At 40.8% G+C, this 13,751-nt stretch overlaps 1 protein-coding gene across 1 annotated transcript in view; it reads right to left on the bottom strand.

Moving 5' to 3' along the window:
• ripor2 (RHO family interacting cell polarization regulator 2) overlaps positions 1-13,751 on the bottom strand; it is a 69,119-nt gene that overhangs the window by 7,149 nt on the left and 48,219 nt on the right. Inside the window, exons 7-14 of the mRNA XM_059349528.1 lie at positions 5,523-5,672; positions 3,883-3,946; positions 3,481-3,524; positions 3,052-3,177; positions 2,713-2,861; positions 1,773-1,902; positions 1,190-1,336; positions 40-795 (exon numbers count right to left, since the gene is read on the bottom strand). Coding sequence (XP_059205511.1) covers positions 40-795; positions 1,190-1,336; positions 1,773-1,902; positions 2,713-2,861; positions 3,052-3,177; positions 3,481-3,524; positions 3,883-3,946; positions 5,523-5,672 — 1,566 coding nt within the window. The remainder of the gene's footprint in view (positions 1-39; positions 796-1,189; positions 1,337-1,772; positions 1,903-2,712; positions 2,862-3,051; positions 3,178-3,480; positions 3,525-3,882; positions 3,947-5,522; positions 5,673-13,751) is intronic.

Raw genomic sequence — 13,751 nt, 5'->3', positions numbered from 1 at the left:
CAAGTCCTACAAGAAAGGGTGTCAAAAGGGTTCAGTCACCTTTAGCAGGTCCTCCAAGCGCATCACTTCCTGTTCCAGGTCCTGCAGCTCTCGGCAGCGGTGAGTCAGAGACTCCAGCCTCATGAGCAGGCTGTGGATGGCCTCCTCCAGGCTGCTCTCCAGGAAAGCCCTGCTCCCCTCTCCTGCCCAGCTCAGGTTTCCTCCTCCCTCCGTGGAGCTCACACTTGGCGGCACAATCTCTGAAGAAGTCAGCCTCTTCACGAGCTGCCTAGTCAGGCTGCCCGCCTCCTCTGTGTCCAGTTCCACAGGCTTCAGTTCATCGGTGTGGTCTAAGAAAACATCCTCTGGAGCCACCGTAGACAGGTGGCCGTCAGAGCACAGGGACGGAGCAGCCGAACCACACATGGAGCCAGAATTTCGCTGGGACTCTGTGCGCTCCCACTCAGAGTCCTCTGCCGCCTCAGCTTCATCGCTGGCGAGGCTCGCACTGGTGCGCCTACTTCCTCTGCTACCTGTCTCCCCATCCTCTTCAAACTCCTCCTCCTCCTCTTCTTCTTCTTCCTCCACTAAATGCTCCTCAGCGATAGAGTCCTCTCTTGTTGGGAGGATTTGTGAAGGTGATTGGTCCATTTCTGGAGGAGTGACTGTGATCTCAGGGTTGGACTGGCCGGGGGAGTGGGAGCTTGGGGCGGGGCTGGGCGTGGAACCAGAGGTGTCAGAGAAGGTGAAAGAGAGTCGCTTGCACTCAGCCACGCCGCAGCCTCCGTTCTCGAAGACATCATCTGGTAAAGTGGACTGAAAAGAAAGGCAGAGGAGTTAATATGTGTGACAACAAAAATGGAAGATTAAAATATAGGTTGAAATCAGTGCACGTAAGATGAAAAAGAACGCTTTCTCAAGTGGAAAAGAGATAGCAGACATACTTAAAACATCCACTCAGACTCTTTCTAAGTTCTTATGACCAGATCTGTTCAACCCAGATAGAATCAAAGTAAAGTACATCTGAATAGAAAAACATTAACATGCAAATAAACATGCAAACAGCCACACATGGCATTCTGCAGCCCTCAGAAAGAGACTCGCCCAAGTGTGTCCACACCAGCAGAGGAGCACATCCCCATCGTGTCGATGGGGTAAAGGGGCACACAAAAGTCAGGATAGGAGGGTCAGGGGTCCACAACACACTCACATAGACCTCCAGACTGGATTTGGGCCTTGGCCGCAGTGAGGCCAGGTCACCAAACGAGCGACTGCGCCTTAGCTTCTCTAGCAGGGTGTCTCGGAGCATGTGCAGGAAGGAGAGGCGCTGGCGCTCCACGGGATATGGCCGCCACTTCTTTACACAATGCACGCAGGCAAATAGGACAGGGAGTTGGGTTTTCGAGTGAGGGCAGGTGAGTGAGATGCAGGAAAGGATGGATAAACGTGTAGAGTGGGACAGAGTGTGGGTAAGGGAGTTTTGATGTGGAAATGCAAAGGAGAGGAGGATAGCAGGGAAATGGGTGAGGGTTAGTTTAGGGGTAGCACTGGCGTTGTTATCATCAGCATGATGCATCCACAGAAAAAAATGTGTGCAAAATCTCAGGGCCATGACAAAATATGCATATAGTGCCCACTCTTGTTAGTGTGCAGGGATTACGGAGGGATAAGGATGGTTATCACCCTTATATACACAGATGTTAATCTAGGCTACGGTGACTGTTCTCTGTTCTACAAACTACTGTTTCCCACCACACAAATGAAGCTAAAAGAGGTTTGTGTGCAGGACTCACAAAGAAGGAGGTGTCCTGGAAGGTAGGGGTCTCCGGTGTGCCCTGGCTGTAGACGGACACTCGTCTCTGGAGTGCTGTGGCTTTGCTCACGTTTCCAGACGACAGAGTCAGGTCCTCGACATCGAACGGGCTGAAGAAGGGAATGAAAACAAGACACTTAATATGTGATTTATATGTGCCAACTTATATTACTGCACATTGTATTTGGTTTATTGGCTTTAATTTTCTTACTTGTAATGACCTATTTCTCCACCAGATGGCAGAAAGCCATAAGTAATGTAGACTGAATTTAAAGCTACGACACCTACTGTGTCGGGCCACAGTGATGAATATTTGGAGTCTTGATACTGTGATGTAATGTGTGCATGTGAACATTAATAAACATCTTGAACAAACTTTCCTCAAATTTGCCTATTAACTCTGATAAGGACAGTTAGACAGGGCATTGTACAGACAACTGGAAACTGTAAAAACAAAGTATAATGGTCTTTGAATCATGAGTGATGAACCCCTCTATCAGGAGAAGTAACCCAGTCAAAGCTTAACATAGTGATAATTCATCAAAATCACTTTATTCTACATGTCTTTTTATTGTTTTATTTGACAAGAAATAACCTTTGCACTAACCAGATCCTGTAAAATCATAAAATAAATATAATAAACTCCTTAGTGAAGCCATTATTGACTTGATGGAGGCCAACATTCATGTGACAAAAATTTTGTGAAACTTCAACTGAACTGCAGGCTGTTTACACAGAGCAGAGAGGAGAGGACAAGAGAGGTTCAAAGTAGAAGATGTAAAAAAAAAAAAAAGTGCACAACCTGCAGTGTATATTGTAGTGAAAATGAGCCCATAGTGAGTAAACGGCTTCAGGTTTAGAGGGTAAAAAAGTACAATAAACCATGACGAATAGCATAATAGCTGTAAGAGTCCACTTACTACCACGTGACCTCCAGGTTGAGTTTGATGGTCCCCAGGTCATTGACGTCCACAGCGACCACCTGAGGCATGGCAGTGAACAGCTCCTTGGTCTCACAGATCACGCTGCCCACCAGCATATGAGTGGCCAAGCCCTTCAGCTCCGTCACCTGATGGACACCAAAGACAACAATTATTTACAGCTAAGGTCAAGAAAACAATATCATCAAGACACAAGTCAGGTGATGGTTGTTTTTTCACACCAGCTATAACTAGAAAGGATCATGACGTGAATATAGCAATCATATTGTGCTATGAGAGACAAACTTGCACATCAGCTGATCTGGATATGAACAGTACCTTGATGTTGATGAGGTCGGTGATGAGAGGCATGAAGACCATCTCGTCTCCGTCCCAACTCTGTCTGGAGTTCACTTCAATCCTTCCCTTCAACTTCCACCGCTGGCGACCGTACCGCATGAAGATCTAAAGGAAAGAAGGGACAGAAAGGAGGTGTAAATAAAGGAAAAATAAAGCCTGAAGCCAGAGAAAGGACAGCACTTTGATAGCCTCACAGTTTTAGAGCAACATTTTTCAGTAAGACTGGATCAATCTTATTCCTTCTGCTGGAAAATACCAAAATCTATTTTTTTTTTTAACTTAGAGTGTGCACTTTCCTGTCTTAACTCTGAACCAAATGGTTTTGCAATATGTCACACACAGATTTGAATATAAAAGTAAAGTTGTTTTTTAACAGCCCAGTGTTACATAAAAAAAACAAGAACTTGCCTCATACTGGTCTCCAGGACAGAGCCGAGCGAAGCCTGCCAAACCTGTCGAGGGGGAAATTGATTTTTTTTTAAACATCTGAAGAGGATACAGGGGGGAAAGCCTAGCCACATAACCAGTTTTGTTTTAGGTGACTTTAGTATTCAGCTCTGTGATCTACAGTGTAGGCGTTCAGTGTTTTACACGGCTTTTAATGACATATAGATCAAAGCTGTGACCCTTTCTATTACAGGATAATTATTTCCCCACTTGGTCAGTGATGATCGGTTTTATAGTGACTGCAGTAGTATTAGCTGCCAGCTCATCACCACAAGGTTCTTGTAAAAATGCAGTGGATTAATGCCTCTTATTTTCAGAAATCCATTTCAGTACATGAGTGGGTTTACTTGTCATTTTTCTCACCTTTCATTTTGATATGAAACTCCCCGAGCAGGTTCTCCAGTTCACTCTCAAACGTGCTCATGTTCTAGAGAGAGAGAGATAACACTGATCACATAAACAGCCCTTTGTTACGCAAGACAGGAACAACAGTAGCAATCAAGTTATCTCTAGAGACTTTGACAAAGACCATCAACACTGAACTGCAGAGGAGGCAGGGCAGAAGGTGTCAGCCCTCAGGACAGGTGATGACAGGTGTGTGTGTGTGTGTGTGTGTTATTGGGATTTAAAGGCCATTCTGTAAGTATGTGACAATACATGTTAGTGTTTACAAGTGACAGTGTAAGCCGTAACCTGCAGATATTAAAATATAATGTGGGTGTTGTCAGCTGTGAGCCAACAGTTAATGTTGCAATAGACAACTTCTCTTTTTGCTTTAACTTATCATTATGAAGTAATGTTGATTGCCCAAATATTTATAAAGTGGACAAAAACAAAACAAAACGGCAGACTATTCTATGTCAAAAAGAGTCAAAAAATGGTCATTGTGTGTCCAAAAATGCCAAAGAACAGTCATTGATCATGGTAATAGTATAGTATGTCCAAAAATATATTAAAAAACACCATATTCTAGTATGTCCAAAATTAAAAAAACGCTAAAGTGTAGTATGTTGAAAAATGTCTTTCTAAAATGCCGAAATGCTAAAAATGTCACTATAGTCTGTTGATACATTTTATAGCACAATCTTTCCAAAACTGAAAAAAACATATCATAGGATGTCCAAAAGAAAATGTCAAAAAATTTATTTTTTTTAAAATGTCTTAAAATTTTTAAAATGGCCCTTTTATAGTTTGTTGATACATATAATCTCATAATATATGCAGAAACTACAGAAAAACACCATATTATAGAATGTCCAAAATTCAAAGAAAAAAAAAGTCATACAATAATAGTATGTTGTTTTTTGTCAAAAAGTGTAATTTTTTTTAAATGCCTAAAAATGTTAAAAACTGCCCAATTATCGTTTGTTGATACATTTTATCATATAATTCATGCAGAAACGACAGAAAAACACCAAATTATAGGATGTCCAAATAAAAAAAAAAAAAAAAGTCACACTATAGTATGTTGTTTTTTGCCAAAAATGGTCAATTTTTAATATGGCTAAAAATTTTAAAAATGGCCCTATTATTGTCTGTTGATACACTTTATCATATAATTTATGCAGAGAAGACAGAAAAACACCATGTTATAGAATGTCAAAAATTGATAAATGGACTGCACTTACATAGCGCTTTTATCCAAAGCGCTTTACACTCATTCACCCGTTCACACACACATTCATACAGGTGGCAGAGGCTACCAGGGCACACTGGTGCCACTTGCCACCATTGGGAGTTCATTCACACACCGATGAACGCAGCATCGGTGGGCCATTTGGGGTAAAGAAGAATAAAGAAGTCATACTATAGTACAGCAAAAATGGTCAAGGAAGGAAATATGTTATCACTGTCTCCGTTGCACAGTTTGTTTGGAAACAAAAGCAGTCCGTTCTGTGTTTGTAGCTCTGAGGAAAAGGGAAACGTGCGGAAGAGAACAAGATACCACTTGAAAGCGGGGGATTCCACTTTAATTAATATTTCCTTTTGCTCCATGCCAGTACCTCAGTGTACTCCTTGTAGCGGCGGTTGACCTCTGCGATGCTCTCCTTGGTGCCTTTAGTGGAGGGAGAGGAGGAGAAGGCCTGCTTCATCCGGCTGGCACCGTCCCTCAGACGGCTCTGGATGCAGAAGGCCTCATAGAGCTCGTCCACCTGGAAGCACACACACACAGTCCCTCCATGTTTAATAAATGCTCCACAAGGACAAGCATGCAAACTTTCACGTTCATTAGTGCACACACACAGACACACACGAAAGAGAAACTGCTGCACTAATGAAACGAAGCGAGTCTTTGAAGTTTGGAACCCTCCATACGTTATACATCAAAACATCCCTGGGCAGGAGACAGACTCCCCAAAAAACTTCCAACTGCCACTTAAATTATTCTGGATGTGTTCACATCTCACTGGAATTCATTCAAGGATGCCCGACGCAGCTTCAGGCTTGAGCAGTAGTCAGCAACACTTATCAACGGGTCTTCAACAACACCGAAAAAAGACGCTTTACGGAGAATGAAACACTGATGAAATGTTTAAAGAAATGGTCTAATGACACGTTCAAATGTTGTCCAGAAAAGAGAAAAGAGGGTTGAAAAGGTTTATAGGAAAATAGATTAAAGCGTTAGACAGCTTGACAAGATGGAAGGACAGTCATCAAGAAAGACAAGAAGAGACAGAAACAACCAGATGAAGTGAGGAGAAAAAGAGTCCTGAGCAGACACAGCTGGTCTGTATCAGTGTTCCTGTACTCTCCAGTATCAGACACCGCTGCAGTCCCAGTCTGCGACCCCAGTGGGACACTCCCAAAGCGGGGGAACAACAGACGGCGTTTAGAGCTCATTTGGAGACGTCTGCCCGACTTCAGTTTGCAGCACCAGCCTGATCTAACCCAAACCCACAGGGACTCTGTCAACATCCTGCTGCCTCACTGGAAAATATTGGAGTTTCAACTGCAATGAAATGATCAGGATGAGATCTTGATGTAACCCCAGCTGATACAGAACTACTGAGCCGAGCAGGGAAAAATGTACTTTTCTCAAAAGCCAGAGATGGATACTTAGCTTGTGTGGTCTTAAATTAAGAGGGTACTTTCCTGGTTATTACAGGGAACATTTATAATTCTGCCCATTACATCACAACTCTAACCAGTTAGTTTTATTTTTCTGAATTACTTTAATATGGTACGGTATATTCTGTATGCTTTCTTGTCTTCTCATCTATTTATTTTAGCACATTTTAGGATTTTCCCCATAAATTGTATCCAGGTGTCACAAATGTCATTTAAAACTACTATATGCATGATCAGTCAACTAGCCAGTTAAACCTATTTTTCTTTTTCTTTTCCAATTAATACACACGTGTGACATACTGATGTAATGTCTTTCTTATCTAATTTTATTTGAGAAAAAATTAGCATCCCTTAGCTACTAATGTAAATAATCAGGCTGGTTTCAGAAGACTTATTTTTATAAAGAATATTGGGTATAATGGCTATAATGCATTAGAAACATACCTATAATGAATCTGCCTATATCACTGTGTAGTTATAGTTATAAGCATTCATTAACATTGGTAATGATTTTTAACAATAATAATTACACATTGCATAAAACATTTTATAATAGCCTATATATTTCATAATAATGTAATACCATATTAACCTCTGCAATGCATTTATTAGTTGTTGAGGAGTTTCAGTCTGGCCCAAAGTGCCATCCCTGGTTCATCCCATGCCGCTTGCATGAGTAAATAAGGCACAATTTATCATCAAACTGTATGGAGTTAAAATGATAAGCTCCCAGCTCCTAAAACAAAAGTACAAGTCCATCAGTTCTCTTGAAATGATGGTAAAAGTGTACTTTTGCTGAGTCACTCAAAGTAATTTCTTTCATAAACCACAATTCAGCAGCAGTCCCGATCTCCAGCATCCTGTCTGTCTGATTTCCTGCCTCACCAAATTCACATATGATCGGAGTGGCAGCCGGGCTAAACAAAACACCTCTGAGCCTCATCAAAGGGAAATATTGCCTGACGAGAGCGCTGAAATATTGATGCCTCGCGCTCTTTATGGCTCTCATTAGGGAGAAGCGGGAGAAAATGGGCCATTCTGGCTCCTGCCGTCCTAACAGCTTCTCCGAGTGTTTGTTTGTGTATCTTTAGGTCGGTACACTGCCAGCATGTTTCTGTGAGCAGACTCTGTGTGTGGACATGTTTACATGTGTATTGAGAGCATGTTGTTGTTGTGGCTGGGCAGAGAGTTAATGGTAAAAAGTGAAAGTGGGATGTTTCTGTTCTAGATGATGTTATAATAACTTAATTGAGCAGAGATACATATAGGAAGCACCCACCCCAATCCCACCAGCTCCACCTCAGCCATCCAGCCCCCCTCTGCACCCCCCAACCCCCGACTGGGACCCAGCCCCGTCTGTCTGTCTGTGGTATGTGGTGTATGCGGCAGGGCTGCAGCAGCTGAGCTGAGCCAGCTATAAAATACCCTCCAACCACGACTGTTATTCTCAGCTCTTAGATTCAAAATGTGGAGCTGATTCAGAGCCAACAATCGACGGCTTTAAAACATGTTTGTTTACACCAAAACAAGGGAAAGCGTGAGCAGTGGACTCTAAGCTGAAGTTAAAAGAATCACAATTTCATCCAAGTGAACTTTAGCACTGATTAAGTGAAGAAATACCACATTATTGTTCTCTTATCAATGAGTGGACAACTACAATGAGTTAGTCATTTGGAGAAAATTGTGTGTAACAAAATTAGGCCTTCACAAACTGGCGCTGATGAATAACCACCATTCTTCTCTGGCAATCAGTAATCATATCATTATCAGCTAATTAAGCTCATTTTTGTCCCCAATTACAATAGCCCCTCGCTGCCTTCAAGGAAATGTCCTTGTGAAGGTCAGCCAAGCTCCACTCCAGAGGACGCCATCAGCATATTGCTGCGCCTCGGGCACTTTGCACCCCAGAAAAAAAAAAGAAAGAAAAAAGGAAAAAAACAAACAAAGACAAGACAGAAACTTCAACACAGACATATAAAACTATAAGGAATATATATATATATATATATATATATATATATATATATATATATATACACACACACAATATATATATATATATATGGTAACACACACAATAAATATGTATACCATATCTGTGTTGTCTTCCTGAGTTTCTTACTGATGTTTGAATTAATCTAAAAAGTAACACAGAAACTTTATCAAATAGAAAAATAGTTAGTAATATTAGTTTTAGAATAAATAGAAAACACATTTAGAATAATTTAAATAATAATTTTATGGTTTCAATCATTAATGCCAAAACTCAACTGGTTCCAGCTTTTAAAATGTCAATATTTTCCACATAATATAGTTTTTGGGACTCTGTGTGTAATGGATATTTCAGGCTATATTTTGACATTTTATGACTGAATGATTAAACAATGAATTAAAGCCCCGCACGAACAGCACTTTGGGTTAAAGCCCCTGTGTGAAAGGTCCTGTATAAATAAAGTTTATTATTATTATAATTATAATAAAATTATCAAAAGACTTGGATCTTAAATTGGGGCAATCATTTTCTACAAACAAGCACTGACAAACACAAAATATGACACCATTGTTCTTATTTAAAGGGCTATTTTAATATAAAACTCAAACCTGCTTCAAAACTAATCCCATAAATAAAACCTGAACCTTCTTAATTAACTCTTACCAGATGTGAACGGATATTAAATGTAAATGTATTCTACACCACGTCCTCTATTGGACACATATTAATTACAGCTCAGTGGGGTGACAAAACCTGAATGGCTCACAGACCCAGTGAGGGATTATGGGAAAATCTTTATTTGGGAATCAATTATGCCCCGGCTGAGGATAATATTGTGTTCGCATTTCTGAAGGGTAAAATATCCATTTAACTTATCTTTTTAAGTCCCTCCGGAGCTAATCCTTGCAAAACCACCAAATAATAATATTTGTTTTGTGGTGTGGAGAAGCAGTTGGAGGTAAATGTGGTTTTTATAAAGTATCACTGGGAGTTTTAAAGGATTGTCTCTGTATCTACAGTATATCTGACTTTAAACTGTGGGATTTAAAATATGAGCAGAGAATCTTTAGGATATGGCATGAATCCTCTTAAGATACAGCCATTATCCAGGATTTTGAGATGTGAGGTACCCACACACACGCACACACACACACATATATAGAAACACGCATACACACACTTTCTGCCAGAGGGCGAGTGATTATAAGCAGATTAAAACAGGCGGGCCACATCAAACAGCATCAAACACACAAACCCCTCTCTGGGGAAATGTGTGTGTGTGTGTGTGTGTGTGTGTGTGTGTGTGTGTGTGTGTTGGTGGCTAGATTAGCATTCAAGGGGAGAGGGGAGAGGCCCTATATATAAAAAAATAATGACATGCAAAGTATTTACACTCATTCTGAATTGAATTTGGCACGTAATTAACACACAAACACACTATTTTGTTCTCTCTCGGGGGAAGAGGAGGCGCCTGGCAGTCACTCTTCTCACCTTCAATCTCTGTCACTCAACTCTTTAATGATGCCCTGCTGAAACTATCGGCCAACACACACACACACACAAACACCATAGACCCTATATCGCATGCAGGACTTCATAGGGTTTTGCATTGAGCCACCTGCTTCCTCCATGTGCGCCAATTACTGCTCGGACATCTGCAGGCAGCCAGCAGCACGAGCAGGAACAAAAGACTGGGCTGATGTGAGTCTCACACACACACAAACACTCACACACTCACACACACACACACACACACACACACACACACACACACACTAACAACTTGCTGATGGATGATTGTTAAGTCATCGCTCACGGCAGCTGTCCTGCACAAAGACAGACGGCTGCGTCGAGCACAAACACTGGCAAACACGTACACACTTACTGTAGCTCACAGCTGCTGAATATATAACTGTAAAAGAACTTTTCATCCTGTTCTGAGATGAGAGAAAGTAAACATGCTGCTTTCTTTTCAGGCTCCAGTTTTAATGAAGTCTGGTAATATTAAGTTTTCAAATACAATCAAAGATGTACATATTGTATGTCTAAGAAAAATATACTCAGTTTGATGAAACATACTTACACGTTCATTTACACACTTTCATTCTTATATCAGGTCCTCTGGGTGTTTCCTACTTCTTGCATATCGCTCTAGTGAGGCAGCAATTGACCCTCTGAAGGGTCACTGTACATCACATCACATCTGATGGAGATTCATCCTTCTCTTTCCAAGCTGACTATCACCACTTCCCTCCTAAAAAACATCTTTCATCTTGTCTACATGGCTGGGCAACAATCAGCGCGCTGAAAGCTTCATAATGTTCCACATCGGCCGACATTTACGCTGATACAAATATATCTCAGCAGAGACCATAATACCTACAAATACAACACACAATATACAGCCCACTTGTCACATCTAATAAATCTGACAACTCTGTAGAAATTGATAAATGAACCCACACAGAGTATTAGAGCTCCATCAGGCTAATTATCAACCTGCTGTGAGTAACACAGCATCAGATCACAACTAAGGCCCTCTTTATACAAGGATGAGGCCAGCTCTTTGTGTGTGTGTGTGTGTGTTATTTAATTTCCTGACCACGATGCTTTTGTGGTTGGCCGATTCTCTTAGCTGGACATTCAGCAATTGATCTCACTCAATAGCTATCTGCTGATGCTGAGGTTTGGAAAATGGACCTGTCCTGTGTGTGTGTGTCTGTGTGTGTGTGTGTGTGTGTGTGTGTGTGTGTGTGTGTGTGTGTGTGTGTGTGTGTGTGTGTGTAAAGCCAATAGCTGTTTACGGGGCCGGCAGGGTACATCAAGGGCTGCCAGTTGCAGAATGGCATTAGTTTTATTCATTCATCCATCATGTTTCCTCTTCCGTACTTAACCTCATACTTTAATTACAATTCACTTCTAATTAACAGCATTTATTAGTCCTTTGAAGCTGATGTTGCAGAAAAACATTCCAAAAACATTTTTCAGAGCATCACACGTCTGTTGAAGACATGTGCTGCGCTACAATGCTACTTCTTAGAGTGAAATAATAGTAACGTATACCATTTGTAGCACAGAAACGCCAGGGGAGAAAAATGTCAAACAATGTATTTAAACTATTTCATTTTAAGTTCGATGAAAAGACAAGTAGCACGGGTACATATTTAGAATAAAAGGGCAAAGCGAGTGCTAGATTTAACTTACTTTTTAGTTACGACTTTTGAGGCTTTTTACCTGCCTGACGAGATAAATCAGTCACTCCTTCAAATATTTACAAGTGCATTCAAATCTATTTTTGCACAGAGCCTGAAAGAGAGAAGGAGAGGAGCTTCAGAGCAATGCTGGATGCTAAGTGGAAAAGGCTTTGAGCGTGTGTTTGTTTTAACTGCATCCTGTGACAACCTCACAAGACAGAAGAAGCGTTGAATCAGCTTATGTTTTCTCTTTCGTTATCAAGGTCAAAGTGGAGCACGCAGGCAGTTCAGCTCCTGAGTTTCTAAAAGAACATAAAATATTTTAAAATTACTGTCATCACACCTTTTTTTCTATATTCCCTGCATCTTCTTCCTCTCTTTCTTCTGCTTCTTTAAAGGACCCTGCCAATCGCTCCTCACTGTAGCCTCCTAACTGCCCTGGCCCAGATTCACTGCTGCCTTCAACCTTTCACAAACTGTCCACTCTTCTTCTTCTTTGTCATATTGTTGTACATTTACTTGTTTTTGCCAGTTTGAGTTTTTATAGTTTGTCCGTATTTATATGAACATGAAGGGTTAAGGTCACCCAATAGCAGGCTCCTCTGTGTTCCTTGGGTCTTCAAAGGCTCCGTCTTTGGGTAACCATGGTTACCTTGGGAGCTGCTGTTGTTTGGATGTGCGTATGCTGATTGCCTGCTGTCACGTCTGATTTGACGCACAGCGTGGGAGACCGTTACAAAACTACAAAAAGGGGACATGGAAGAGAAGTCACATAGCTGCGAGACCATGCAGGGGATTAATGTCCCCAACTGGCAACCAGAGAGGAGACTACAAAGGAGGATAAACAAAAATAGTTTCCAAACCTGGTGACCTGTTGCCTCAACCATTAAAACAGCTGGAAATGTTCCTATTACATCAACAGCCAGAATGACCCAGAAAAGAGCAGGAACACCACCCTAACCAGTCTCACATGTCCGAGCCTCCAGACTCAGTTTTTTGTGCACCAAAATCAGCAACTAACAGCTGCATCAAGTGGAAAAGTGTTGTTTGCATTTTTGTGTTGTTTATTAGCTTGCAACTAGCAATGGCTGCATAGAATACAATAATATCTGCTAAAATGTTTGTTTTTGCTCTCTGTAGTTAAAGGACATATTTAGTTGACTGATATTATCAGCGTATATTGGCCTAACAAAGGCCCATCAGTATCTGTGTATATGTTGTCTGATATGTGTCATTATGAAAACTTTTTTTAAACAATATATAATGCAGAAAATGTTGCTTGGCGTGATTTAGAAATTGAGTAAGCTACTTATTTTATTCCTACTCTATTCTTTATTTTCTCAATTATCATTTGCAGAATTGTCAGAAAATGAAATGCATTGTTTTTATAATGTATAACAATGTTGAATATGATTTAATACAGTTTTATGTTTGAGAAGGTTGCTCTCTGGGTACATTTGCAGAGTGGTGAAAAATTGCCACACATTCACATAAAAAAGGTATTTTGTCATTCCAGCACAAAAATGTACTATATCAGCCACTATATCAGTTATCAATGAAATTCCCCTCTCTAAAATCAGAATCAAAAATCAGTCAGGCTCTACTGAAAAGTATGCTTTGAGCTGGATGATTCAGGTTTATATTCTGGATTTTTATTGGCTTTCGAAGTAATGATGTATCTAATCTAGCTTTCCCGTCAGAATGTGAAAACACCTCTCGAGAGACAAACTTTGCACGGGTACAAGTCAGTATAGTCAAAGTCAGACATTCCAGAGAACATAAAGATGAGAAAAACACTTGAGCGGAGAGAGAGTTTAAACTATAGTCCAAAGAGAGGCAGAAATAAGCAGCAGTATTGTGTTTTTGAGTGGCTGTGTGGGAGTTGTGTGAAGAGGCTTAAAGTGAAAAGAGGTATTGAGATGTGAAATGTTCATCAGCACTAAATGGATGGTTTCCAAGTATAGCACATCAATGCG

The sequence above is a fragment of the Centropristis striata genome, chromosome 14 (genome assembly GCF_030273125.1).
Source record: "Centropristis striata isolate RG_2023a ecotype Rhode Island chromosome 14, C.striata_1.0, whole genome shotgun sequence".
Lineage (NCBI taxonomy): Eukaryota > Metazoa > Chordata > Actinopteri > Perciformes > Serranidae > Centropristis > Centropristis striata.
The sequence above is the reverse complement of the archived record's forward strand: the minus strand, read 5'-3'. Positions and strand labels throughout refer to the sequence as shown.